This window comes from Podarcis raffonei, chromosome 4 (genome assembly GCF_027172205.1).
Source record: "Podarcis raffonei isolate rPodRaf1 chromosome 4, rPodRaf1.pri, whole genome shotgun sequence".
Taxonomy (NCBI): domain Eukaryota; kingdom Metazoa; phylum Chordata; class Lepidosauria; order Squamata; family Lacertidae; genus Podarcis; species Podarcis raffonei.
In genome coordinates, this window is record NC_070605.1 from 81,301,116 (window position 1) to 81,328,902 (window position 27,787).

General features: G+C 43.9%; 1 protein-coding gene and 1 long non-coding RNA gene across 4 annotated transcripts in view; both read right to left on the bottom strand.

The window, feature by feature from the left end:
- Positions 1-21,306, bottom strand: part of ARHGEF7 (Rho guanine nucleotide exchange factor 7) — an 85,442-nt gene extending 64,136 nt beyond the window's left edge. For 2 of the 3 annotated variants that reach the window (XM_053384412.1, XM_053384414.1), the window contains exons 1-2: positions 20,642-21,306; positions 7,075-7,161 (exon numbers count right to left, since the gene is read on the bottom strand). In XM_053384412.1, coding sequence (XP_053240387.1) covers positions 7,075-7,161; positions 20,642-20,806 — 252 coding nt within the window. In that variant the 5' untranslated portion in view covers positions 20,807-21,306. The remainder of the gene's footprint in view (positions 1-7,074; positions 7,162-20,641) is intronic. The other variant, XM_053384413.1, reaches the window with a different exon arrangement.
- LOC128411879 (uncharacterized) lies at positions 14,823-17,154 on the bottom strand. Its single transcript, XR_008329949.1, has 2 exons — positions 16,835-17,154; positions 14,823-15,305 (listed from the first exon to the last, which is right to left on the bottom strand). It is a non-coding gene; the product is annotated as an uncharacterized LOC128411879 (long non-coding RNA).
- Positions 21,307-27,787: the final 6,481 nt, after the last annotated feature.

Consider the following 27,787-nt stretch of genomic DNA (forward strand, 5'->3'; position numbering starts at 1 on the left):
AAAATAAAAATGGGTTAGGAAGCAAGAGAATCTATATAAACAGCACACAAGAGAAGGATTTGGGCTCACCATTGTTAATTCTCTCTCAACAAAAGTAGACTGCTAAACGTGTTATGTTCAAAGAAGTCAAGGAAAAACAGGATGTGAAGAGGCTTATGTTTCCTGCCAGTCTGAGGCTATCTGGGACGGTGGGAGTTAGTTGATTGGCCATTCCAACAGCCAGCTCATCATCGGAATAACACACGCACCTAGGCGGCGTTACTCAACAGGAAGCCAAACAAGAGGATGAAGGACAGGGGATTGCAGAGAGTAGAGTATATATGCATCTGTAATGGTTTCATGGAAGTGATTTCATGTCATCTGGGAATTCTATTTAAACAGAATAGTAAGAATCGCCAACAATGTACCAAGGGGGGGGGAGTCAACTTGTTTTTGAACACTCAACATTTCTTTGCACCTCAGAAATTATGTGGGGATGCCAAATTTCATGATGGTATGCTCCGTAGCATGAAGATGAAAACAAAAATAGCTGGGGGGGGGGAGAGCTGCTGATTCGTGATGACATGGTCAAGGTTCAGCCCTAGACAGCTCACTTCAAAGCATCAAAGGAAACAGAGCTTGGGAAGGGAGCTTTCCACCAGAGACTCTGGAAAGCCACCTATGGTCAGTGCTGGAAATACCAACTGAGAGGCTTCCTAGATGCTTCTGCCCATCTCCTCTGGTTAGCCAGTCAGAACAATCACTACCAGCAGGTCCCACCCAGTCTCCTGCAACTCTCTATCCCACAGAAATGGCTTCCGTAGGGCAGTGGATGCTTTTGCTCATTTCCCTCCCCATTTTTTGTAAGCAGCCATTGAGGGGGGTGAAAACCAAGCTATGGCTTATACAGGTGGCAATCCTTTTGGCCGGGCGTTCCATTCCTGACCCCCCCCCCATGCATGTAAGGGAAGCTTACATAAGCCTACCCCGCCCCTTTTTCAGACCACTTCCATATTGGCAGCAATGAGCATGAGCCTGATTTGCATAAAATGGTCGCTGCCTGTAATGAGCTGAGGGGGGCAGACTCAGTTTCCCCAACCTGTCAATCAGCCCACCCTAAGCCAATCAGAACCATGCATTCTTTCTGTGGGTGTTTGCCTTTCTGAGTCTGCAGAGAGGGATTTGAAGAAGCAGCAAGCTAGCCAGTAAGAATGTTTATAAACTTATTGTTCCGCTGGGTTTTCCCTGTGCAGAAAGAGCTTTTAAGCTGTCTCCCTTGCTTGCCAGGCAAGGCTCACTCAGCACGCCAACCCTGGAAGGGTAGGGATGCTTGCATGAGACCTCGCAGGAACTGGACAGCCCTGTGAGATCTTGCACCAGTGCGCCAAATCTGTGTGTACCTTGCCCCCCACCCCAGCAAAGCAGAGAGCTAAAAGTTATTTTCATGCAGGCAAAACTCAGTGCAGAAATAGCTTTAAAGCGTTCTATCTTCCTTGCATTTAACTTGCAAAATTTCAGTCAACCGGCCTTCAACTGCATATGGTTCGAATCGTGCAGGTTAAATGTTTGTAAAATGCAATTGTACTGAAGACTAGTTCACCCAAGCACTTTTTTATTTATGGCAATCGCTGGCACATGTTGATGCTCTGAGATACTGATCAGTTATCAGTACCACATACTCTGCTGATCATGTACTTGGCGCCATTTGAATTTGTGACAGCTGTAAAACGCAAGCCAGCAACTTGCAGGCTACAGAAAATCAGCCTAAATGGCTCTGATTCTCTTCTCACCATTATCTGGTATTTAAAGTACTATTGTTTTTCAAGGTAATAAACCATGTTCTCAAGAAACCAAGCCAAATATTTCTGATCCGCCTAGATGCAGAAAACTCTGTAACACACCATTTTTTTTCATCTACAGAAATAAGAATAAGAGTTTTGACCCTCAAGCAAACTTCTTTCCTTCCAGAAACCTGTGCAGTGAATGGTTACACACATATTGCCCAACCGTCTCTTCTTTAGTAAAGGAATGCTTTCAAGTCTCTACCAAAATGAGAGCTCAATACTTTTGCTGTCTTCTCTTCTTCCTCTGCTCCCCTTCTCCTGTCAAGAATTCAACTTCTCCTGGCCTAGAACTGCATAAGCACATATAAAAGTATAAATGGGACAGAAAGCTATAACCCAGTGGCAGCCTAATCCTATGCATGTTTATTTGGAAAACACAGCAACATCATGAGGGCCTGAGAGTCTACACAAAACCGTAAGCCTCTGCCTGGATTGTATCACTAGTGACTACAGAGGACTAAAAGGTCCTCCATGCAAAAGAAATCAATAACCTCTGCATATAGAAAAGCAGGTGTAAGAAATAAGACTATGCTAGAACCCTCTCCCTTGAAATCTATTTCTCTAAGGAGAGGAATTTTATTTATGCATTACTATGGAAGAACATTTAATTTTGTGATTTCCCATTTACAGCCCAGTAGCACAGCCCAAGAGACGCGGGTGGCGCTGTGGGTTAAACCACAGAGCCTAGGACTTGCCAATCGGAAGGTTGGCGGTTCGAATCCCCACAATGGGGTGAGCTCCCGTTGCTCGGTCCCTGCTCCTGCCAACCTAGCAGTTCGAAAGCACGTCAAAGTGCAAGTAGATAAATAGGTACCGCTCCAGCGGGAAGGTAAACGGCGTTTCCGTGTGCTGCTCTGGTTTGCCAGAAGCGGCTTAGTCATGCTGGCCACATGACCCAGAAGCTGTATGCCGGCTCCCTCGGCCAATAAAGTGAGATGAGCGCCACAACCCCAGAGTCGGTCACAACTGAACCTAATGGTCAGGGGTCCCTTTACCTTTACCTAGCACAGCCCAAAGATACACCTACCCCTAAATGAGAATTAAAGGCAAAGGTAAAGGACCCCTGACAGTTAAGTCTAGTCGCAGACAACTCTGGGGTTGCGGTGCTCATCTCACTTTACAGGTCGGTGTTTGTCCACAGACAGTTTTTCCGGGTCATGTGGCCAGCATGACTAAGCCACTTATGGCACAGCGGAACACTGAAACCAGAGCAGCGCACGGAAACGTTGTTTACCTTCCTGCCAGACTGGTACCTATTTATCTACTTGCATTTTTTTGTGTACTTTCAAACTGCTAGGTTGGCAGGAGCTGGGACCAAGCAATGAGCTCACCCCGTTGCAGGGATTCAAACCACCAACCTTCTGATTGGCAAGCCCAAGAAGCTCAGTAGTTTAGACCAACAGCTAACACTGATATTGATACAGTGGTACCTCTGGATGCAAACGGGATCCGTTCCAGAGCCCCGTTCGCATCCTGAAGTGAACGCAACCCGTTTCTGCGCGTGCGCGGGTCACGATTCGCTGCTTCTGCGCATGCACGTGACGTCATTTTGAGCATCTGCACATGCGCGAGCGGCGAAACCCGGAAGTAACATGTTCCGTTACTTCAGGGTCGCCGCGGAGTGCAAACCAAAAACGCTCAACCTGAAGCAACTTTAACTCGAGGTATGACTGTAGTTACAGTATTCTATGTTTCCAGGGAACTATAGTTCTACAACAGATAATTCTAAGCACGTTTGCCAACCAACCATTCCCGTAATTTCCTACAGTAAACATGAGATTTACAGGTTTGCAGTGTAGATATATTCCTATGCTTTTCCCAAGGCAGAACAGTAAGGCCAGAGATATCTGAAATGTGCTGAAGAGGTCAACAATATTATCTAGAACGGAAAATGCCCCCCCAAAAAACCTGCAGTTCAAGTACAATATATGATGCAATAGGGTAAAGCTGAGGTTTTTTCCTATCCAGCATTCTCTTAAACTATCTAGTTGTTATCTTGTTCACAACTTTAAAATGACTCGTGCCTGGGTTCAAAATATTTCCAGTTTTCCCCAAACCATGAAATTACAGAAGTCTCCCCTCAACTCGCCCCCCCAAGTGAGTCATATAGTCTTGAACTTTCTCACAATTTTGGCAGACTTTGTTCCTGTTATTATACGTAATGCCCATTCAATTTTTAAAATACGTTTCCAACTAACAATTTTTAAGTTCCATGTCTTAACAGAAAGGCAACTGCAGGCAAGAAGACAGACAACTTGACAAATGAATTCAAAGAGCACTGACCACTTAATATAGTAAATTGCATATTGTTTATGACCAATAATCAAGAAGTTTCAACTCAAGGTAGTCAATCACAACTGTTCCTCAGGTGGCCCTGTGAATTCCACCCCCTGCACTCCACCTAAAAAAAGCGAAGTCATTTTACAAAACTCTTATTCTTTCTGCCTTTCCCCTCCGAAAGGTAAGAAACATGGGTGGGGCTTTACCTTGGGTAAACAAAGCCAGAAGTTCAATTGTCTCACATTTCTACTGTAGTTCACAAGCTTGTTTCAACAAGTCTGCCATAACTGTAGTCCCACACAGGGTTCACAGACAAAAATGAAGCAAGGTAAGTGTGTGATTGATCATGTGACCAAAATCCAGGTCTCTATGTTCTAATCAATTACTCATTAAAAGGAAAGGCAATAAATTTGCTAGGTATTAAAGTTATCAAGTGTTAAATCTACAAGGCCCTTTAAAGTTAGATTCACTAACCCAAGGGAAAGTTAGCAAGCTTGGGGGGGGATCTAATTTAAATAGCTGTGTAGAAAGAATGTAGAGGGGGAGTTCATCATTAACTAATTGACTCTGACTCAGCAATGTAGCGGCACTGCCAAAAGGAAGAAAACACCATGCTTGGATGTAACAAGAAGACTCAGAAGATACTTGTCCCGTTCTAAACTGTACTCCTTATAACAAAGAAGTCATAAGCAAACCAAAACCAACAAAAACCAAGGCAACCAAGGGTCTGAATGAATGAGGAAAAAATGTAGAAACCAACTAGTTCCGTAGAGAAATCTGAGAAAGTGTCACCTAGCAGTCAGAACTGAAGAAGTCTACTTTTTACAGAGCATTTACATTTGATTATCACCTACACATTTCCTCTAGTTATCTCACTATGGAAAAGGGCTGGAATCATAGAATCACAGAGTTGGAAGGGATCCCGAGGGTCATCAACAAACAAACAAAAAATTAAAGGAAAGAAAGGCCTGGAATAGCCATCACTCCCCAGCCTCAGAATCTAACAGAAGTATTCAAATGCGTTGAGATTAGTTATATTATTTGTCTACTGTATACGAGACATAAAAAGATGGAACCTTGCTGTGCATCCTCTATCAACAGAGGTCTTAAATGTCAAATTAGACCACAGTTGAAAAAGATTTGTTTAGGTGCTGTCCTTGAGGAAGGAGGGTTGACTTGATGTTTTAGTGTCACTTCCAGCTATATATCCAGGGACTTCTTTAAGTAGAGAGGATGAATGCCTTTGACAGCAACAGCTTTGGGTAGGATTCCTGAAATGGTTGGACATGATCACCCATGATGTTCCTTCCACAAGTAGGGTAAATTTCTCATTGTTCAAAGTGTTTGAGCAGGTAGAACCAGAACAAGCTGTTTCTCCTTGCTCCATAGCCCAGAGATACGCAAGAAAACCCTCTTTCTGCCTCCAGTGTTAGGATTTTGTTTTTGTCATGCTGTGCAGAAATCCACCACCTCTGAGGAAGCGTGAACACATCAGCTAGCACCTTCATTTTAAAGTAGTATAATACTACATTGAACAGTCATAGCTTCCCCAAAGATTCCTGAGAACTGTAGTTTGTTAAGAGAGTTGAGAGTTGCTATGAAGCTCCTATTCCCTTCACTCAGCTACAATTCCCAGAGTTCCCAGGGAAAAGGGACAACCAGTTAAACTACTCTGAGTATCGTAGCTCTGGGGTGGAAATAGGGGTCTCCTAACAACTCACTGTACACTTAAACACAGTTTCCAAAGATTATTTGGCTGACGCCTAGTTGCATAATAGCGCTTTCAATATATCGTGCAGATGTGGCATTAAAAATCTGATTCTGAGATGATCTATGGTTCATCCCCTACAAAACAAAAAAACCTTCAATATACAGCATTTGATGGGAGGGCATGGCTTCAGTTTTATGAAACTAGAGAGTGTATATTTTAATATGTTTGCATTACATAATGATATTAATCAGGCTATTTTAAAGCGATGATTCTCTCATATATATATAAAATTTGGAAGAATCCAAATGAAATCAGCGTGAAGACAAACACAGTAGAAAACAATAGATCTCTTTGAAAAACAAGGCTAGATTTGGGGCCAGATGAGACAAGAGACAAGAGGTGTGGAACTGAATCAACGTGTGTGTGTGTGTGTGTGTGTGTGTGTGTGCACGCGCTTGGCCTTTGACTATGATCAAAGCACCAACATTGGGGGAGTGGAAGTTAACTGCCCCACCCCAAAAAAAACCCTAATACAGAACTCTCACAAGCAGTTAATAACCTCCCAGCAGAAAACAGAGATGTCTTCTACTTCAGAGCTAATAGCAGCTGCAAAGAGGTATTAAACAGTGAAAGTGGAGAAATGTAAAGGCCTCACTCCCCTTGCACCATGACTCCAATAAAATCCAGGCTTCTCCATGGCTGCTTTTAAGTAAAAATGCCAGGAGAGAGGACTCACAATCCTCCTGTGTTTCGTCTGGTCTGGCCTTCAATTAGAGTTAACAGGAGGTGGGAAAGCTTGTTCAATATCTGGCTACCCGTACAAAATGATATATAGCGTTCGCGAGGCAATATAAAAGGGGAGGCATGCAAAAAAAAAAAAGACAGTGTGGCTACACAGACACGAGTGTGCTAAATAGGTGCGTGGGTAAGAAGAACCACCACCGTGGCATTACGCTGGAGGAGAAGAAAGAAACGCCTGTGTGCAGAGAGAGAGAGGATGGAACAGGTAGGCGTTTGTTTGCTGCCAACAGTCCGGCACAGTTGCTCCCTTAACTTTTAATTCATTCCTTAGCACGGCCCTCTAACCTCCTTAGCCCCCTCCGCCCTCACCCCATATTACATGCTCATATATACACGTGTGTGTGTGTGTGTGCATATACACACACATGCATGCAAGCAAGCAAACACACACATATTGCAAACACACACGTCTTCGTGTGTGTGTGTGTTTGCAATATGCACAATTCTCCCCCACCTCACCTCCAGGCGGAGAGTGGCGCCGCAGGCGCGGAGGAACTCGCGGATATTGCTCAGGCACTCGTTCTCGGTGCGCGGCTCCGGATAAACCTGCAAGAGGAAGAGAAGGAGAAGCGGCTCAAGTCAGTTTCGCGGTGGCGGGTTGAAACCATGGAGAGAAGCAGGGGCTGCGGAGCACCCACCCGGGTCTAGCTCGCCCTCCGTGGGCTCCGGGCTCTCGCTTCCACCCGCCCGCCCACCGCACTTTCTCCCCTCCAGGCTTCACTTGGGAAGCAGCTTTTGGATTTGATTTGCCCGGAAGTAAACACGCCGACAGGAAATGGCGTGTGAACGGGGGACGAGGGAAGTCCCTCGTTCCCCCACTCCGGGATGGTTTCCCCCTTCTCTTTCTTCCCTCCCTCCCGCCCGCGCCACCCCCTCTGCAGGGGCAGGGCTAGAGAGGTGGTGTCTTATTAGCTATGCAAATACAGTAGACAATATAGATGGCACCCCACCAGTGCAGCAGCAGCAATGTATGCAGAACGGAGTTGCCAGGATCTTGCCTTTCTGGAAGGGCTCTCTCTGGCGGGCAGTTTTGCTAATGGGCTCAGCTCTTGTCCTTCGGTCACAAGTTAATAAAGATCCACCTGTTGGATTTGGGCTATTTCCAAGGCACAGGGAGCCTGCCGGAAATAAATGGTAGCCACCTTCAGGAAAATAATATATAATCAGGCTGACTGACGTTCTTTCATAGGCTTTCCCCATCAGCAACGTTCTGCAATGGCCTGTCCACATTGTTCCAACATGTGTCTTCCCAGGGGGCCAATCTCCCCATTAATGTAGGAGCATCCACACAATGTCCTCCCCATCTCAAGTTTTACCCTGGACCTTTCCACATTGAAATGCAGAGGGCTTTGATGCTTGGAAAATCAGAAAAGGCCAGGATCAAAATGCCCCACATTTAAAGGAGGAGGCACCGGGATAGGGGTCCACATTTTGCCCCAGTGTGGGCAAGCCCCGAGTCTGCTGTCGCACACAGCAGGACCATCTGCATTCCACAGCATGGCATTCACTTCATGGTGTGCTACAAAGCACAGCACCGGTGCTTGCAGAACAAATAGGTTACAGGAGACTCGAGAAATCAAGCCAAGCTCCATTGTACAGTCAGTAGGGGGGGGTGAGGAACCTACTTAACTTTTAACTCCAATCATGCAAGCTGCTAAATGAAGCGATGAAGCCACCTTAAGATGGCTTCTTGCCATGTTCCTGCATGTTCCATGTTCTTTCCACTTGTTTCTCTCATAAGGAACCTGCTGAATTTGCATAATGGTGCAAAACACAGTGAAAGTGGGGAAATCTGCTGATGTCACATTTACAGAGTTTCTGCAAGCAAACTATTTCGCAGCACTAGAAGCTGAACCAGAGAAACGGGCCCTTCCTTAAAGCAGTGATTTCACTGCATTGATGCCACATACAGTGGTACCTCGGGTTACAAATTTAATTCGTTCCGGAGGTCCGTTCTTAACCTGAAACCGTTCTTAACCTGAGGCGTGCTTTCACTAATGGGGCCTCCCACTGCCATCGCCGCACAATTTACGTTCTCATTCTGGGGCAAAGTTCGCAACCCGAGGTACTACTTCCGGGTTAGCGAAGTTTGTAACCTGAAGTGTTTGTAACCTGAAGCGTTTGTAACCTGAGCTACCACTGTACATTGGTTTCCATACGTTGTCAGTGCAGATGCAGGAGGCCAGGTGAATGGTACAGAAGTCTATTGCTATTAACTGTACTGTATTGCTATTTAAGACATTTGTACTCCACCTTTCCAAATGTGTTCAAGACAGCTAACAATCCTTAAATAATAAAACACATAATAAACATCAACAACAAAACAAAGTACCGTATTTTTCCATCTATAAGACGCTCCCATGTATAAGGCGCCCCTATTTTGGGGGGCTCAGATTTAAGAAAATGGGGGGGGGAGATGGCCCAGAGTATAAGCTGCCCCCTAATTTTTGGCATTATTTTTTAGGGGGGGAAACCTAGTCTTATGCACAGAAAAATACAGTACTACATGGAGACAGCCTCATTGAATCAACCCATTTCAACTTCTTCCTGCCAGCCCAGGGGTCTAGTAACAGACACAGGCATAGTCCCCTAAACCACAGAAAATACAACTTCAACTCTCATACAGAGAGCCCAGAGTAGAGTCACAGAATCATAGAATTGTAAAGTTGGAAGGGACTCGAGCATGCAGAACTACTAGAGTCACAGAATCATAGAATTGTAAAGTTGGAAGGGACTCGAGCATGCAGAACTACTTATCTATGCACCTACTATAAGCATGCACCAGTTTCATGCCGCTGTAATTTCCGTGGCTTCTCCCCATGATATAGTGGGGGTTATAGTTTGCTGAAGACACCAAGAATGCTTTTGCATAAATTGTTAGCCCCCAGCCCCTCACAGGACCCAGGGTTTCCTGGGGGTAAAGGAATGACTGTTAAAACCATGGGTAGGCAAACTAAGGCCCGGGGGCCGGATCCGGAGCTATTGCCTTCTAAATCTGGCCCACGGACGGTCCGGGAATCAGCGTGTTTTTACATGAGTAGAATGTGTCCTTTTATTTAAAATGCATCTCTGGGTTATTTGTGGGGCATAGGAATTAATTCATTTTTTTAATGGCCCCCCACAAGGCCTGAGGGACAGTGGACCGACTCCCTGCTGAAAAAGTTTGCTGACCCCTAGTTAAAACAACTTAGGTTTGTAATGTGGGTATGCCCTTAATGTATGTATATCCCTATGGCTAAATGCATTCAATGTTAGTATTTTTGGTATGTTTCAACTTAGGCTACTAAACATTTTCACTACAAAGCACACAGATGGGCTCTCCAGGAAACTACTGAATACACGTGGTCTGAAAATCAAATTTCCAATGAATGTGGAAAATAAGAATCTGAATGTATGTACATGCATACAGTCAAACTACTTTCTTCTGGCAGAAACAGGAGAAGTAAGGTGGGAGCACACTTGTGTTTGTCCCCCAAACCCCTTCCCTATTTTATTTTTAATGGAGCTATGAGGACTCCCTCACAGGCAGTTTTACGTGCCCTAAAGCAGTGGCAATGCGTACTCAGGTAGGTAGTAGCTAGCAGGCTCTGCTAGCACAAAATGGCCTGCTCTGTGTAACTGCACAAAATCTCAAGCTTTTGTGGGGGAATTCGCAGTTTGGCTTGTGACGCTCACAGAGTTGGCTCCAAGTGAATGAATATAAAACCAACTATCCCAGAGTTCAAGGGAAACAACTGAAAATCCAAAAATAGTTTTCTTACTTCTACTTTGGAAACATTTCTGAAGACTGCCAAATTGTTCTTCAAGCTGCCTTAAAATAAATGAGTTGGAACTAAAACCTGTGTGATAAATTAAGCGTTACATAAGCAACCTTTATAATGCAGGAGGAAACATGGGAGCCTGTAACACTTCAGCTGCGAGAAGTCTTTCTATTGGTTATTTAAAACATAGGTACAAAAGAACAGAAACAAATAGCCAGCATTCATCATGAAAAGAGGTCAAAGAGAACTACCCTACATGTTTCTGAGGTAAAATTGATCCGTTAGAAGAGAGTCCATACAATCCTTTGACATTTTATTACATATTTTTGCCTAATGTGTGGCACCATGTTCTGTATCACTTGGCAAGACACTCAAGCTAAGAGGTGAGGCTTCATTGCAGGGCAGAGCTCTATATCTGTTAACTGTCTGAAAGACTTCATAGTGCATGGATTCAAAATTAACTTCATAATGGCAAGAACAGCTTATCACACTTACTTGTGAATACTCCCACAGAGATCGGTGGGGTCAATTTACAAGTGACTCAGTCATTTAAAGCAAACTCCAATATAGTAGGCCAAAGATCTCCTTGACTATATTATTATTATTATTATTAGTAGTAGTAGTATTAAAACCTTTTGTTCCACAGTTGTGGGCAAAAGCCTCAAAACTGGGCAGTTTCTGCTTCAACAGCTTGATTTTGAGTGCTACCTCACATAACACATTAGCTGTGGCACAAAATCATCATCGTTTATCATTTTTGGGTGTGCTTACCCGTCCTTTGACTGTTCGCTTCATAGTTAAGTTTTCTCCTATCCAAATTAATTGCATGTAGTAAGCAACAGCCTCATCATATATTGATGCGTTCACAGAACCAGTCACTAAATGTCCTGCTATAAAAAGAATCCACACTCATGCTGAGTCATTGCTGGGTCATTGCCATATAAACATAGTCATCCAAACACTGTCCTGAGTCTTGGAGTCTGGAGAAGGTTCTATAAGTCACAGTCTACAGCTGTTTCATACCACACAATAAACAGTATTACTGGGATCCAACTTAACAACCCCTATACACACAAAAAGGAACTTTGTATTAGCGTGCATGAATTATTCGTAACCCAACTTCCTGCCAAATAACTCGGAGCAAGAACCAGCAGGAGACTAGATTGGCTCCGCTGGCGCACTTGCACCACGCTGACCTGGCTGCCACCCCACTCCCATTGTGCAGCCCACTCTGCTGCAGTGGCTCAGCTGGGCAGAGGTCAGATGTGGGGCCCAGCCCCACACTGCTGTCTGCCATTAAGCAAGCTCAAGCCTTGGTGAGACTGAGAGACGGCGACTTGCCCAAGACCACCCACCAAACTTCACAACTGTCTGGAGAGCTGAAACTGAGTTTTCCATGTCTTAAACCCAATCCAGGCTGGAGCAACGTGCCACACACTAACGTAAGTGCAGCCCACTGGCCGTGGCACCCCATCACGTGATGGGTTAACCCCTTTTTGCCATTATCTGGGTCTAACATAAAAAGGGAGTGTCGGTGAGCCTTTTGCAATACATTGCTCATGGGCTTGGTGAGTCACGAGTTGCACAGATTTGCTGTAGCCTCCTCCACTGGCTGAGACTCCAGATGTAGTGCTGTGCCAACACAAGAGATTCCCAAGCGGTCTACAGTAGAAGTCAATTAGCACGTGGAATCTGGAGCCATCAGCTCTGTAGTGGAGCTCTAGACCTTCAGGAGCAAATGTCAGTTCCCCACTCCCTGAGCCACCAGGACAGCTGGTGTCAAAATTAATTTGATGCACATTCAGGGAATGTTTGCACAGCCAGTTTTCAGAGAATTAACATTCTAAATGAATAGTTAATGTGCAGTGTTATTCCTCAAACAGACCAAACACAGCTGTCCTGTACAGATTATTTTTGTCAGGGGCATATATAAATCTCCACAGGAGGCTGCACATAGTGAGTATTGTCAGGGAAGGAGACCATATGTGTGTAAATATGCAGGCCATGCCTCGGGCCCCAGTGTAAAGACCTAAAATGCCTCTGAAAAACTGTCACAATTGCACACTGGTGTCTTTAGGATTGCCAGGGATGGAAAAGAGCTGCAGCTTACACCATGAAGCCCTCTGCTTGCGATGCCTTGGTGCTTAGCTCAACAGTTCAAGGCAACCTGGTCCCATAGTCTGTGCCTCATTATCAGTTCACAATTATCTCCTCAGAAAAAAGCATCCATATTTCTTAACACGCTGGTCCCCCACTCCTCCCTTCCCCCAAAGCACTTTCGTCTGATTCTTGTCCCATTTATGGTTCCTCTCCAACATCTATAAAACACCAGGTTCCATCTCCAAAGTTGAAAAGGCAAGCACATGAGATGTCCTCACATCCAGAGCCAGTTTATGCAAGCGATGAAGTAGTGGCAGTGATGAGGTCTGCAACAGCTTGAATGCTCTCCCATCAGAGAGGACAACTTTAGACGGTGACAGCCTGAAGACACATTAAACCACAACCTACTGTGGCTAAATACGTCTGGGTCTCATCCATGCCTAGAGAGAACCTTCTATGCCACCTTTAGACGGTGACAGCCCGAAGACACATTAAACCACAACCTACTGTGGCTAAATATGTCTGGGTCTCATCCATGCCTAGAGAGAACCTTCTATGCCACCTTGCAGTTTATGATGGAAGAAATATGGGGTATAAATGTAAGGGGGAAATTAAAAGTAAAAATGCACAATTTGTTTGTTTTAAAACTTATATTCCACCTTTTGCCTTTATATGTCTTGCATTAAAAAAAAAAACCAGTTCAAATGCAAATCAAATCTCCCCCAAAATAAATAAATGTGCCTCCAGATTGTGACTGCTTTGCAAGTGGGATTCAAGTGCATATCAGAATTTTAGGTTTTACATAGTTAAAGAGTGGAATATACGGCTCTGTTGCCCCAGCACAATAAACATACATTTTTATACACCTTTCCATAGTTTGGAAAGTGATAGGGAAATGCTTTGAAAAGTGTGGGATGAAAAATAAAGACTAATAGAAATAGATATCAATATCCCACAAGCAAACCAAGACGAATGCTCCTTGTTATATAGCGGCCCTACAAACAAATAATGAATGCTCAATAAAGACCGGGTATAATCTAACCTCCATGTAAACTTTGTGCAAGCAAAAATGTATTAATGCTCAATGAACAGGTCATCGGGAAGATGGGACCCTAGTGCACAATAAAATATCTGGAGTGCAAGGTATCTGTAAGCTCTTGCACCTCCTGGTAGTTCATCATAACCTACAACTGGATCGTGCCCGGACCTGCACCACTGGCATTTTCTTTTTGTACAAGTTTTTAAAAGGAGAAGAGAGGCAAGAGGACAAAGACAAACACATAGGTTGAAAAAGGATGAGCCTCCATGTGAAAACTGAAACAGGGATGCTTCTAAAACTGATATGCACAGGCAAGAGTTCAATGCCTCTCTTCCTATAACATGTGCGGACCCTTATCACATGCCCTGCTTCTCATGCCCTGTTTCTCAGCAACAACTAAAGTGTGTGGAGGGGACAGTTAAGAAAATGCATAATATGGTATCACAGCATATGGATGGCACATTATGTCAATGGTAACATAAACACAGAGAAATGTGGTTGATAATTAAAGTGTGATCCCTACATGCCATGTTCTGCACATGCAATGCAAGAGTTGAACCAGGATCTTCCTTGTCGGACCATGCCTATGAGCTGTTGTTTTTTAATAGTGTGGTGGTGAAATAAAACTAAGTAGTTACTAGTCATGATAGTTATGATGCACTACCCTTAGTATCAGAGGCTATATGCCTCTGAATACTAGTTGCTGCAGAGAGTATCGCTCTGTTCATGAGCTTCTCACATCTGGTGGGCCAATATGAGAAGGAAATGCAGGACTAGATGGCTCCTCTGGTTCTGACCCTGCATAAGGTCTTCTTACATTCTCAATATAAATGTAAGCAGTCATTCCCAGAACGATCCTAAGAATTGTGCACCCGGAAGTAATTATTGCCTTTGGCTGCAAACCAGTTACCTTGGGAGGAAGCCCCATTATGCCCAATGAGTCTTAGTTTTGAGTTAACATCACGGGACTGTGATGTTACCCCCCGCCCCCGATTCCAAATAAATGTCTTCTTCAAAAGAAACCCACATAAAACTCGTTATGCACAATGCAGCATTGTAAAAAATTAACATACGGAAAATGTTGCATGTTGTTCATATTAAATGTTACTTTTTTCTGTATACTTCACATGAAAGCACTATTTCTCATCAGGTTCTAATTACTACCTCCATTAGTGCTGAAACATTCCTGTGTAAGGCTAGCTTGCTGGGTATTTACATCATAGTAATTAATGAGCTGGTCAGCTGTCATCAAAAGGGGCTTCCAGATGGAAGTTTATTATGGAATCACAGCTGCTCATGTGTGCAAGTTTCTTTCTTTCTTTTTTTATAACAATATTTTATTCTTTTTTTCCATACAGTTACATTTGTTACTCAACAATTATATTCCAATTCAACAAAGCTAGTGACTTCCTGCTCACACCCAACATCAATGTTTATAACCCAAAACACATACAACTGTGTTTTAAGGTTCCCTCTTATCTAAATTCATCCTCTCTCTAACATGTTTCTTCATATATTCTGCAGTTTTCTTACACCACAAACCCCACTGTGGTCTTCGCATATGGGAAATAACTTTATATAAACTAGAAAGGGTTTCCAGTCTTCTTTAAAAGATTCTCAACTTGTGTCTTTCATCAGTGCCATCAATTTTGCCATCTCTGCATATTCCGAGATTTTCATCAACCATTCTTGTGTGCGCAAGTCCTTTTCCATCATCCATATCACATGAAAATGCCAGTTTGTACTCTTTTCATCCATTTAAATCCAACTTTGCTCTTATTGCAGAAATTCTGTTAAGTAAAAATAACGTGTTATGCATCTGCAGTCACAACTTGTGTGAAAGCTCATTAGCAACTGTTTTGGGGTGGGTTCTGTGTGTGTGGCGACATTTCAGCAAGGTCTCTATCAGCACACTCCTAATTCTATTCGCTCCTTACTTGAGCACAACCTAGCCTTTTTGTTTTTGGTGGTCCAAATGATAAAAGAATGGCTACTTTCACCAGTTGCCATGCACTCTGGGCATAGTGGAATTTCAGCAACCCAGTTTGGATGGTACTTGATATTTTGACGTCAAAGACTCAGGTCTCTTTCTATGCCAGGTTCTCTGCACCGTGCATACAGATACACACCTAGAAGGGCCATCTCAATGAAAGCTGCTTTTCAATGGTGCGGCATCACTCATCATATTGCAAAGGACAATAATGCAACTTTCTGTTACGTGTCTCTGTGCTAGCAGAAATCATACATCCAAAGAATGCAGACCTTGTCATGGTACCTGAATGTGTAAATTACATCTAAATTTGTTTATTGTAGCATGAGCTCTCATAGGCAAGTATCAAGTAGTGAATGAAAGAAAGCCTGAGAAAAACCATAGTTTACCATTTCATTCAAATCAGGAAACCATGGGTTGGTCCACATTACCATCTCAGAGCACAGTAAAGTTGTTTTTTTCTCAGTGCATTTCACAGCTCTTTCCCCGCTAGCTGTTCACTTCTGCACAGCTTCAATTAATTTCAGTGTGTAAAAACATCAGGGGCTGTTGATGACAGGGATGTCTTACCCTATGCAAAGGTGTTCATACCTTGGATAGAGACAAATTAAGGTCCACTTAAGGACTCCAATTGGTGTGAAGTGGCACCACTGGTTGGAGAAACAACACATCAAACACTGGTATATCACAGCAAAGTACAGGATACATATGCATTTTGGATAATGTTGTGCGGACATGGAAACTGAACTCAGTTCACCCAACACTGAAACTCAGTGAGTACACAGTAAATGGGTGTATAAATGCAACATATGGTTCCCAAGTTTACAACAAGCCAAAACATTCAACCATGATCTGAAACAAGTTTAACATCATGACGTGCTGGTAACTCTAGTCTCCCAGTCTGGATGAAATGGTAAACTATGGTTAATTCCCTTCCTGGTTCAATTATGGATCAATCGAGGGGGTTGTGTGTGCGAAGGCAAAACACTCATTCGTTTCTCAGCTTATTAGGCTGGGAGTGGATTGTCCAAATGCAGCTAATGTTAAGTCAGCTTTTCGGTGGCATGCATATTGTTTACAAAAAGAACTACAAACGCACTACAACAAAGCCCACTCCAAATCCTCTGGCTGCAATCCTGAGAAAACTTGTTGCGCTTAGGCTTGTTGACTGGCCAAGGCAAATGAGCCAGCTGAGCAGCCCTCTTTGCTGACTTAAATCCCGCAAGCAGCTTGTATCTCCTTCTAGTTTGAACTCCATCCCTGGTGAGCCATCTTTGTTCTGGCCACAATTGGAAAGATACTTTTTCCTGATTTGTTAAGATTTCCTACCATATACATTCAAGCAGTAGGGGGGATGCGGTGGCAGTGATTCAGAGATCTAGGCGCCATACTCAAACAAACTGCTATGAGGGTTTACATTGGCAGTTCAGCCTTAAGCCATGTTTCTCAAAGCACAAGGCAGTACAATGCTCTCTGGGAATTGCAAGATTCTCCATTGCCTCCAATCAAACCAACGGTTGCTTAAGCTCCCATCAACAATTCCCTATACAGTAGTGTCCACACTGCAAATTTTCCATTCACACTGTTTCAGGGCAGCAGCAGATAGTAGCTAACGTCCAATTCATCTGGTTTCTAGCACCTCCCTGCAACTCCCAATTCCTTCTCTCCCCCCGCCCTCCGGCCACACACACATACAGTCTAAGCTTTCTTCTCGTGTGCCACTGCTTGCCCTCCAAAATCCTCCCACATGCCAAAACAGCTGCTTCTTCTTCCCCACCAGCTATCTTGCCAACCCAAACAGCCCTGTCATCTAAGATGCACTCTCCCCAGGATGTCCCCACGACCCCTTCCACAATCCCTTCTCCCTTGGCTGCAAATGCAAGCAAACAGCACATTCCACACCCTGCCCCAAGGACTCCTCTCCGCATCCCTTCGCCCTGCAAATTTAAAAGGAATGGTGATGCTGGGGTTAAACCACGGTTGGCTTTTGAATCCATGCACACACAGGACGTTGCCCCTCAGTGCAGAGCTATCCTGTAATTCCTTGAGAGGCCTTGTTGTTTGATGCGTTTTCTGTCAATCCGAAAGGAAAACTTAAGCCTCTGAAATATACTCGGAGTCAAGTGTGGATTTCATGCTCTTTATTCAGCTCATAGTAGTGAGGAATGAAAGTTCCCCCAAAATATCTGCTTTATATACATTATTTACACAATGGGCCGCACGTGATTGGCTAATTCCAGGATTCTCCCATGGGCCAATCAGGTTGCGGATTCACTTCCACCTGGAGTTGGATTGGGTGGCTCCTGCGGACCAATCATACTGCTGCATTGTTCTAGGACGAATCAGACTGCTGCATTCTGAGTCCTATTGTTCTAGGACCAATCAGACTGCTGCCTTTTGGATCCTATTCAACTCAGTACATAACAGCCTCATTCACCTTGTTGTTAAGATGAGGTGTGTACGCGTAACAGCCACTATACATGCGCAGACGACAGCTTCCTGAATAGGTTGCAAGGCTGGAGAAATCAAACAGGTTCATGTGCACCGGCTGAAGACACCCCTGTCTCCGCCCCAATGTTCGCAGCAATGGGCAATTCGCAGCAATGTGCAAATGCAACTTGATACGCAGCATGGAGAAAACAACATTGCTGTGTTTTAAGCCTAGAAGTGTGTGAAAGGGAGACTGGAATCTGCTGGTAGATCTCTGGGTAATTTGAAGCAGATGAGCAAGGAAAGCTGGCTTCCTTTTTAAAAAAGAAAAACAGGACAACCACAAAAGTACTTGTCACCCCCAAATTATACTGCTAAGACTGCTCAGGGAGAAGGGGCAATAAGGAGTGGGTTTTTTGTGTGTGCGAGGGCAGTTCCAGTACTCAGCCATTTTTTGGGCTCAGAATTATTTCATTGTAAGTTTACGTCTTTTGCACCTGGACTCCACTTGATGGATCTTGCAAGGTTCTAATATATATATATATCAATCAAAGGTGATTCTGCCAACCTGGTCTAAGTCACACTGCCCCCTGGACAAGATTTGCTTAAAGCGATAGTTTTGGATTACCCAGTAGCAAGCCCTGTGCTGCCAATTTCTCCAAGGTTAGAAGAAAGGAAGGTGGGAATTCAAATTCCACATGCTCTGCAAATGCAGCTGAGAGTCGCAGCTCCAGCGCTAACAACCACTACACCCTCTAGAGGCCACCACTGTACAAATCATATTCCGAATGCACAAACCTAAGTAGAATAGTGCCAAAACTTAAGGCAAAAATACTACAGCCAGAGCAATATTGTTTTTCTTATTGCGTTCACGCAGGTCCGTGCATTATGATGATGCATCTGTAACCAGCGAAAAAGCTGAACTTTCCCTTTCTCCCTCTACCCACACATAAACTAGACAACTAGTATGAACACGAAACTTAGCCAATATGTAGGTCAAAGTTCACATTAATTTACAAGGGTGGAGTGGGATCAGCAAACAGGCACCGATTTTCCCAAGTTTCGAAATGTCTACAGTCAAAACTATACCCAGAGATAAGAAAATACAATAAGCCAATCTGAATACATTGTTTATAGACACTGAAATAAAACAGCCGGTCTTTTTTTTGCCTGCAAAATACCCAGGGGGGGGGCTTTCTCTGGCTTTGAATCAATGTTTGAAAAAGACAAGTACCATATTCTATTTTTAGAAATTTTTAAGGTGCTTCGTTTTCAGCTAAAATGCTGTTTCATCTACCGAGGGTCAAGCTGTAAGACACTAAACTTAAGACTTCAAAATAACACTTACAATAAATCACCAGTGCTCCTTTGAAAACTAGGTCAGCATACTGCAATGTGAGCAAGCAGAGATATCTCTTAGTATAAGGGGAATTTTTAAGTAATAGCAACAGTAGTGCTATAGTAGTTTGAATTATGTGATCTGCACCTCACCCATGCTAGAACTGTAAGTCTAATGCAGGACTTCATGCAAGATTGTCTATCTTCTTTCTATCTCTCTAATGAGTCATATTTTGTGAAATTTTTATGTTCCATTGCAAGACTGTAGCCTGAGAGTATGTCCTTTCTGTCACACCCATTCTCCCATCCAACAGGCCCAAAATGGGCCTTTGGATCTGTGAAGGCCTCCGCAGATCCTTAGCATCCATGCAAAATTATAAACTGCACCAATCCATTAAATTCCAGAGCGGATTGTTAATTTCAGCTGTAACCTTCTGTCTGCATGCCTATCAGACCACAGCTGCTATAGTAATATTACTTCTCAGTAAGAACAATGAATAACAGTGCTTGGGAAAAAAAGGAGAGGCACGCTTTTAGTTTAGATTGCTAATGTCTTAAATAAATAAAAAGGAAAACTAATTGTCTCTTATACATTATCTGATTTTTTTTGGAAAACGTTTTATTCTTCCCATGCTAAATCACTGTGGGTCTTGCAGGGCGATTTGAAACCTTTTACCCTTAATTTTCGTTCAGGCAAGATCTGCAAACGTTCGACGATTCCTGCCCCTTTAAGAGGAAATCGAAAAGTACAGCAGTTTAGCCCTGCTCCAAACTCTGCTCCTATATTTACCCCACTCCCCACCCATTTCCCACCCCCTTCCTCTTTGACAATGGCGCCTTTTGCTTGCTAGATGGGATGTCCGCGCCGTCGGCTGAAGGAAGGCAACTGCATTCCCCAGGAAAAGGCCGCACGTTTCCTGCGTTTGGGAGGGTGGGGAGACTCCTTGGACAAAGGAAAAGCGCTTAGATGCGATCGGCTCACTTCCTTGCATGTACAGATCGACTGGGATGGAAGGAGCCTCTTCGGGTTGCGCCCATGCGCGCCTCTCTTATCTGGCAAGGGCGGCGGAGCCTCTGGCTACCTGGGTGACTGTTGCGCTCTGTGCCAAAGAGGATCGGAAAAGCAGCCAGGGCCGCTGCATTATTCAGCACCCAGCCCGGGCATTTTTATTTGTCTGCTGCACTCGTGGGTTATCAGATCCGAGGGCAGCATGGTGTGCTGCATGCGCTGTGCGAGCACTCTGGTGGTGAAACCCAAGTATAAAATCCGCTTGCCTTACCCGTGTGATGGGGGGGGGAGGGAAGGAGGGCGGTGGAGGGAGAAGAGGAGGCTTAAAGGGGAAATATAGGGACATAAATGCCACTTACTTTATCGATGGTCCCCGGCAGCAGGCGATCCAGCAGCCTGCACAGCACCACCCCGTCTTTCAGGGACGCCTGCAAAAATCCCTCCGGATCCGAGATGCTCTTTTTGGGCGATTCCAGCACCCCCAGAGTAATCAGCCATGTAACGGTTTGCTCAGCTGAATTCATGGCTGCTGCTCTTGCCAAGAGGCGGTTTTTAATCCCAGCGAAGAGCCAGCGCGAGAAAGCAATTGCGACGAAGGAGGACTGGATCTGATGGATATATTTTTTTTTAAAATATCAGTGATCTCCTCCTCCCTTAATTTTCCCCCAACCACCCCACCCTCCCCCTTCTTCCCCGCTTTATTTTTGCTTGTGGTTTCACATGGAGGCTGCCGAGTCTGGAATCGCTGCTTCTGCCGCCGCCGCCACTGCTCCCCCCTCCTCCTTCCCCATGTAGTTGCAGATGATGACGATTCGCTTTACGAAATCCAGTAGGTCCAGTTTCTCCCTCCCGTGCGGTTTGGCAGATTGTCAAATGCCTTTTCATTATATACACATGAACCTGCAGTGTCTCCTCCTTTTTCCTCTCTGCCTCCCCCCCTCCCTCCTTCGCCTGCTGCCTCTCCATGACATCATTGAAGCGGGAGGAGGGGGAGAAGAAGAGACGGGCCCCCTCTCGGCAAACAGACCTTGCACAAATTCAGCACCCCTCCGCGCCTGGGCGTTTTGCATGAAAGGCACATGGGTGGCGCGCGCGCGCAGACACGCGCTCCGCTTCCCGTTAGAAATTCTATAGGCAAACCGCTTGCAGATTTATTATTTTTTTAGATGGCGCTCCAAAGCCTGTCCCTGTTGCAAATGTAGGCGTTCTATCCAGCGTGAAACCTGCACGGGTAAGAAAAGCATTCACACGCGCGCATGATTGCACGCCAGTGCTCTGAGACATGCGATCCCTGTCTTTTTGGCTTTTGTGCCCCTATGCGTACCACGCACACAATAGATTGCAGGCGTACATAATTATTCTGAAGAGCAATATCTGGATCATAATTCTAAACTCCCTGTGAGAAATACCGTCTCCTGTATGCGAAGGGCTGCTTTTTTTTTTTTAAATCCAGTTGAAAATCCTATGCATGCCTACTCAGAAGTAAGCGCTGCTTAGTTGAATGGGACTTACTCCCAGGAAAGTGGTTATTACCAGAGCTCCTCCTTTAAATGTGTAGTCCAAAACGGTTGCAACAGGATCTCTCAGATTAGGCTTTAAAAAACTGAATCACTTGACAAAGAAGAGGACAAGGCAGCAACCGGGGGAGGATAAGATGCTACTGCAGCTGCCAAGCCTTCTTTTACGCGCGCGCGCTACAAATGCGTGCCAAGGTGCGCAACGACAGGGAGGGCAGGTGAGGAGACTTAAGCCGGGCAGCTTCCGGGCTGGGTTGGGGGGAGATGCCGTTCTGACACTGATGGAGGGGCGGGGCTTTGCACTTCTCCAGGAACAGCTTCGGATGTCTGTAAAATACCGAATTAGAAGAGCAACGCGCTGCCCTTTCGGGCGTTTGAATGAAGAGTCGCAGCGTTGCGCGCCCCCCGGCGGAGGGTCGGTTTGTTCACACCAAAGGATGAGATCATCAAATCAAAATAGCAGGACTACGTTAACGGTTTTATGGTGCAATGAATTAAAAGGGAGGGATTTTTTCTTTTCTTGGTGACAAGGGAATGCAGACTCTTAACAGCCAAAAGGAATATTTATCTGGGTCACAGATCTAGGAATAGAAGTTATTGAAAATAGGATGCGATGGCTCAAAAAAAAGCGGGAGAGACTAAAAAATCCTCACTGCACATTTTTAATATGGGTCACGGATTCTTAAATCTGCCACAAATAATCTCTCTCACCTAACAGCATTTGGATCATATTGTTCAAGGCTAAAAAATACATTAGAAAAGCAAATGGCTGGTTAAAATTAATAAAAATGTGGACATTTCCCTTTATTCAAATGAGGCACTCCTTTTATATGTGTGGTGGAGTTCAGGGGGGAAACCCTTCTAGTAAAGACCTTGATTAGCTATTTTGAAACCAGAATATGTTTTTTCTTTGCATTTAGCTTCTGTGGCAATGTAACCCAAGATGACCGCATTTCTATTTGCTTCACCTGCTGATTAGTCATAGCTGTTGGATAAATTAGATTGTACCATACACTTATCACAAGTTCTTTTGTATGCTGTTATGAGAAGCTATATTCTTTGCCCACCACCCTTTTTCTGTTGCATTTTGGCATTCTGCCAGCAATGCTTTTAGCAAGACACAAGTTTGGCAAGAAGTGGGGGAAATGTGAAGCTATGGCAACGCAGGACCCTTCACCTATCTTTGTGCCAGATGTGGGGAACGACTGACTCCAGATGTTGCTGGACTACAACTCCCATCAGCCCCTGAAAGCATGGTCAATGGCCAGGGATGAAGGGAAGACCAAAGATTGCCAAACCTGCTTAATACCAAAAGCTTGTTAAAAGGTGACAAGGTCCCCCCCCCCATTAAAAACTGGTGTATCTAATACTGAAATCTTTAATAGAGGCACTCTTCTCCTTCAACTGTTCATTCAAGATGTCCACTGCAACAAATTACGTTAATTTAAGAACTGGTGCCTGAGCTTGTTTTCCCCCTCCTTTTTTCCTTTTGTGTCATGTCTTTCAGACATGGATGGTATTGTTACTTTTTGTGTGTGCGTACTCTGATTTTTATGTGTACCTGTCAAATGGTTTTAATAGGCACAGAAAAACATGGCATATAACATGATCCTGAGAAAGAATGTGAAAAAGTAGAGAGATGCATATGATAAGGAGTAACCCCGGGGCAAAGAGATAATAGTTTTATGCAGGGTTTGTTAATCTTTTTTTTTAAAAGAAGCAGGGAATTGGCTTTGTGCATTTGTTTTTTCTGTGTTCATATTTTTATATAATGTGCAATGCTATGTTGCTGGAAATTGCCTTGGATGAAGTGGCACATATTCTGTTACAGCATAGTTGCACCAATTTTAACTATTTGAACTACTTGTGGCCCATAACCACTGAGGCATTGATATAAAAGATTCTGTCTGTATCTTCTGTTCCTTTGCTGACACCGTTTGACTTTGAAATGCTGGTTAATCTTTGGAAATAGGGATTACCAGCCTACTGAAGTTAAATTAGTTGTGCTGTTGCCTGAAATAAGTCTGCTGTAGTGCATCATTATTATCATTATCTATAAAGTACATACAATTTACTAAGTGCTATATAAAGATGGGGGGGGGAGAGAGAGAGAGAATCCCTGCCTGCAGGTTTACAAATGCAGTAGACACAACAAGAACAACAAGGATGGGGAAGAGGAAAATAAGCAAACTCAGATGGCGCTTCCTAATTACACATAGCAGTTCTTATACTGACCATATAGGAGGAGAAAAGTTCAGGGATGAAAGGAGCCAAATTCCGGTTTATTCCAGCTGAGCTGGTGGAGTGGGTTCTGCTTATAGGTACTGAAAGAATAAAATGTCATGTACCGGTATCTAGCAGATTATATTGCACAAAGCCTAGTTCCCCTGATTAGCTTGCCTAGGAACATTAATTTTAGCAACATTCTTTCGCCAAGCACTGATAAAAGCCCATACACGATGACTGAAGTCCAGCTCAACCTAGGCACCATTTTTAAAGTGAAAAAAAATGCAAAATATAATGTGTGATATCTCCTTCAGCATTGACAGACTGCAATATAATTTTCTATCTATAAATATAATTTATAAAACAATTCCCTTTTTGAATTTCACTCACCAACTTGAGTTCAGCACCTGTTTTACCAGAGAGGGATGTGGGAGGAAAAATACAAAATACACTGAATACGATATCTGCGACTAGGCCTTTCAGACGCTGGTGCTGCCTTATTAACTAGTCACTGTAACCATTTTGCTTTCAGGAAATCATCTTTTTGCATTAGATTTCTCTCTAAATTCTTCTAAATTCCCCCGCCCTTCAGATGTATATACTGCATGCTTGCTGTTCAAGTTTACACTCCCCGTGTGGACTGTAGTCCATAAATGTTTATGCCATACTCAAATTTGTTAGTTTTTAACATGTTCCAAAACACTGTTGGTTTTGCTAAAACAGACTAAGACAGTTACCCTTCCCAGGAACTTGTGCTCTGTTAACATTTACAGTGGTACCTCGGGTTAAGAACTTAATTCGTTCTGGAGGTCCATTCTTAACCTGAAACTGTTCTTAACCTGAGGTACCACTTTAACTAATGGGGCCTCCTGCTGCCACCGCACTGCAATTTCTGTTCTCATCCTGAAGTAAAGTTCTTAACCTGAGGTACTATTTCTGGGTTAGCGGAGTCTGTAACCTGAAGCGTCTGTAACCCGAGGTACCACTGTATTTATGTTTACTATGTTGCCTTTTATTTATTTTCTACTTTAATTAAAGAAGGACAATATTTTCTTTGCATCCATTTCCCACACTATGCATGCATATTATTGTGTCCCTGTTTGCACAATTATGAAACTGGGCCCAGTGAGTGACAGTCTAGATCTGCCATTGAGGCTTTCACTTCATTGCCCAACATAATTACACACAGATGCCTAATTGCTACTTAGCTTGAGTGTACCTGTGTACAATATCACAGTAAAGAGTCAGCAATACTCCGTAACTTAATTAAATTAAGCAGCCTGTGCACAAGTATGCTTGTGATCAAGCACATCACCTTCAAGTATTGAGACTTATATTCTAATCGGGAACACTTCTTGTGAAGTTTATGCATTCTCTTTACGTTTGTCTGAATTCATGCATCTTCTGTATCGTATGTGATTCAGCTTCGTCACAAGGTAATAAACTGATGCATATATATGTCTCCAGTTCAAGCACTTTGTACACTGATTGAGCAGGCACTTAAATCAACCGCTTGGCAGACACTGCTGCTGAATAATGGCAGCACTTATCTCCCAACAGAATTCTAACCATGTTGACTGAGGCACACCTGATACTTCCAGGTAGGTAAGCACAAGGGATGCCCCAAAATCTTATTTCCTTCCACTCATAAGCAAAGACATACCAAGACTCTGATCATCCCCCACCAATCCACAGTCAAGATTCATATGGGATCCACTTGATCTGCCTCTCAAGGCCATACCCAAGACCTGTTCATCTTGCTCGTGCAATACCAAGGATTCGGGACTGCTTTTGTGCTAAGATATAGGAATATGCAAGGGATGCGGGTGGCGCTGTGGGTTAAACCACAGAGCCTAGGACTTGCTGATCAGAAGGTCGGTGGTTCAAATCCCCGTGACGGGGTGAGCTCCCGTTGCTCAGTCCCTGCTCCTGCCAACCTAGCAGTTTGAAAGCACCTCAAAGTACAAGTAGATAAATAGGCACCGCTCCGGCGGGAAGGTAAACGGCGTTTCTGTGCACTGCTCTGGTTCTCTAGAAGCGGCTTAGTCATGCTGGCCACGTGACCCGGAAGCTGTACGCCGGCTCCCTCAGCCAATAAGCGAGATGAGCGCCGCAACCCCAGAGTAGGCCACGACTGGACCTAATGGTCAGGGGTCCCTTTACCTTTTATAGGAATATGCAGTGACTTTGCTGCATGTGCTGACGTCCTTCACTTCAGTTTTCCAAAGACTAGGTAATTGCAAGGTTGCCAGCAGGTGGTGTGCTGGGAGCTCAAGTGTGCCCATTGTTCCTTTCAGGAACAATGAAAAAATGGGTTGGTGAGAGTGGAATGGCTCTTCCTTTTGTCTCCTTGTGATGTGCCAAGTCTTAGATGTGATGGATTGCTATTCCTGTTTCCTTCCCCTCATCACTGCTCTCCAATGTCCAGTTTTATGTTCTTACTGGTATGATTGATGAGGCCATTCACTGAGGAAGCATAACAGAAACGTACGAAATCTGTCCATGCTAAAGGATGAGCAAAAATAGATCTATAAAGTGCCATAATGAACTAGCCAGTGTTAGAACCTGAGATATGAAAGCTAGGAGCTAAATGGCCCCTTAAACCTAGGTTATGGGCACAACAACAGAATGTCTAGGCACACTTTTTTATAACAAGAATACAAAGCTGAAAATGAATGAACTGCAGCTAAAATATTTTGTTCATTTTTCACATGGTCTAGTCCTTCCCATGCCCACCCCCCTAAAATTCTTAAGAGGGTGTCTCCTCCCCAGTCTTCAGAGAGTAGCTAGAAGTGGGGAAGAAGAAGAAGAGTTTGGATTTGATATCCCACTTTATCACTACCCGAAGGAGTCTCAAAGCGGCTAACACCCTCCTTTCCCTTTCTCCCCCACAACAAACTGTGAAGGTGAGTGGGGCTGAGAGACTTCAGAGAAGTGTGACTAGCCCAAGGTCACCCAGCAGCTGCATGTGGACACGAACCCAGTTCCCCAGATTACGAGTGTACCGCTCTTAACCACTACACCAGAGGCAGAAAAAGGTCCTCCTTTCTTTCCACTCTGCAGTTTTAATCTGAAATCTTAGGTGCAGTACTGCGCCAAGAGCTCAGAAACTGCTTGCGAAATTCCCCATTGCAGCTCCTTTCTGTGTTCCTCCTACACTGCATCATTTCATTCTGTGTTAAACGTATATTCAAGTACTGGTCTACCAATAGGTCTGTGGGTGAACGTGGACAAACATCAGCAAATGTGCACATTTAGCTGAAGAGAATGTGCACATATTTACAGTGTCCATGAGCAACGCTGGAGAGTGGCAGACATTTTATAAACTGGCTAGGTGAAATGCATATGGTCTGTTTGAATTTCATACTTTGAAAGCTCAATATGTATGACTTCTCCACATGAAGACTCAGGTCCAAATTAGCATTTAGCCCAATGAAATTAACAGAATTCAAACTATAAATGCATCAAGCTTCCTTACATAACAGCAATTTATCATAATCTACCTGGTTATATTTTGGTGAATAGATTTCATCGGCAACTAAGAACTTGAAATCCTTATACCCATCAGAATAAAGTTCTGGATGCACCATTGGTTAAGTGTTCCATGGATTACTCTCATAACTATAATGATTTCCAGTTAAATTATGCAACAGTAAATGGGTTAAATGCTATTTGAAGTCACATTATCTGGTGTGTATTTTGGGTGACAGTCACCTGCAGAGGACACTATAAAAAGCATTAAGTCTGTAGGACCCGCACATG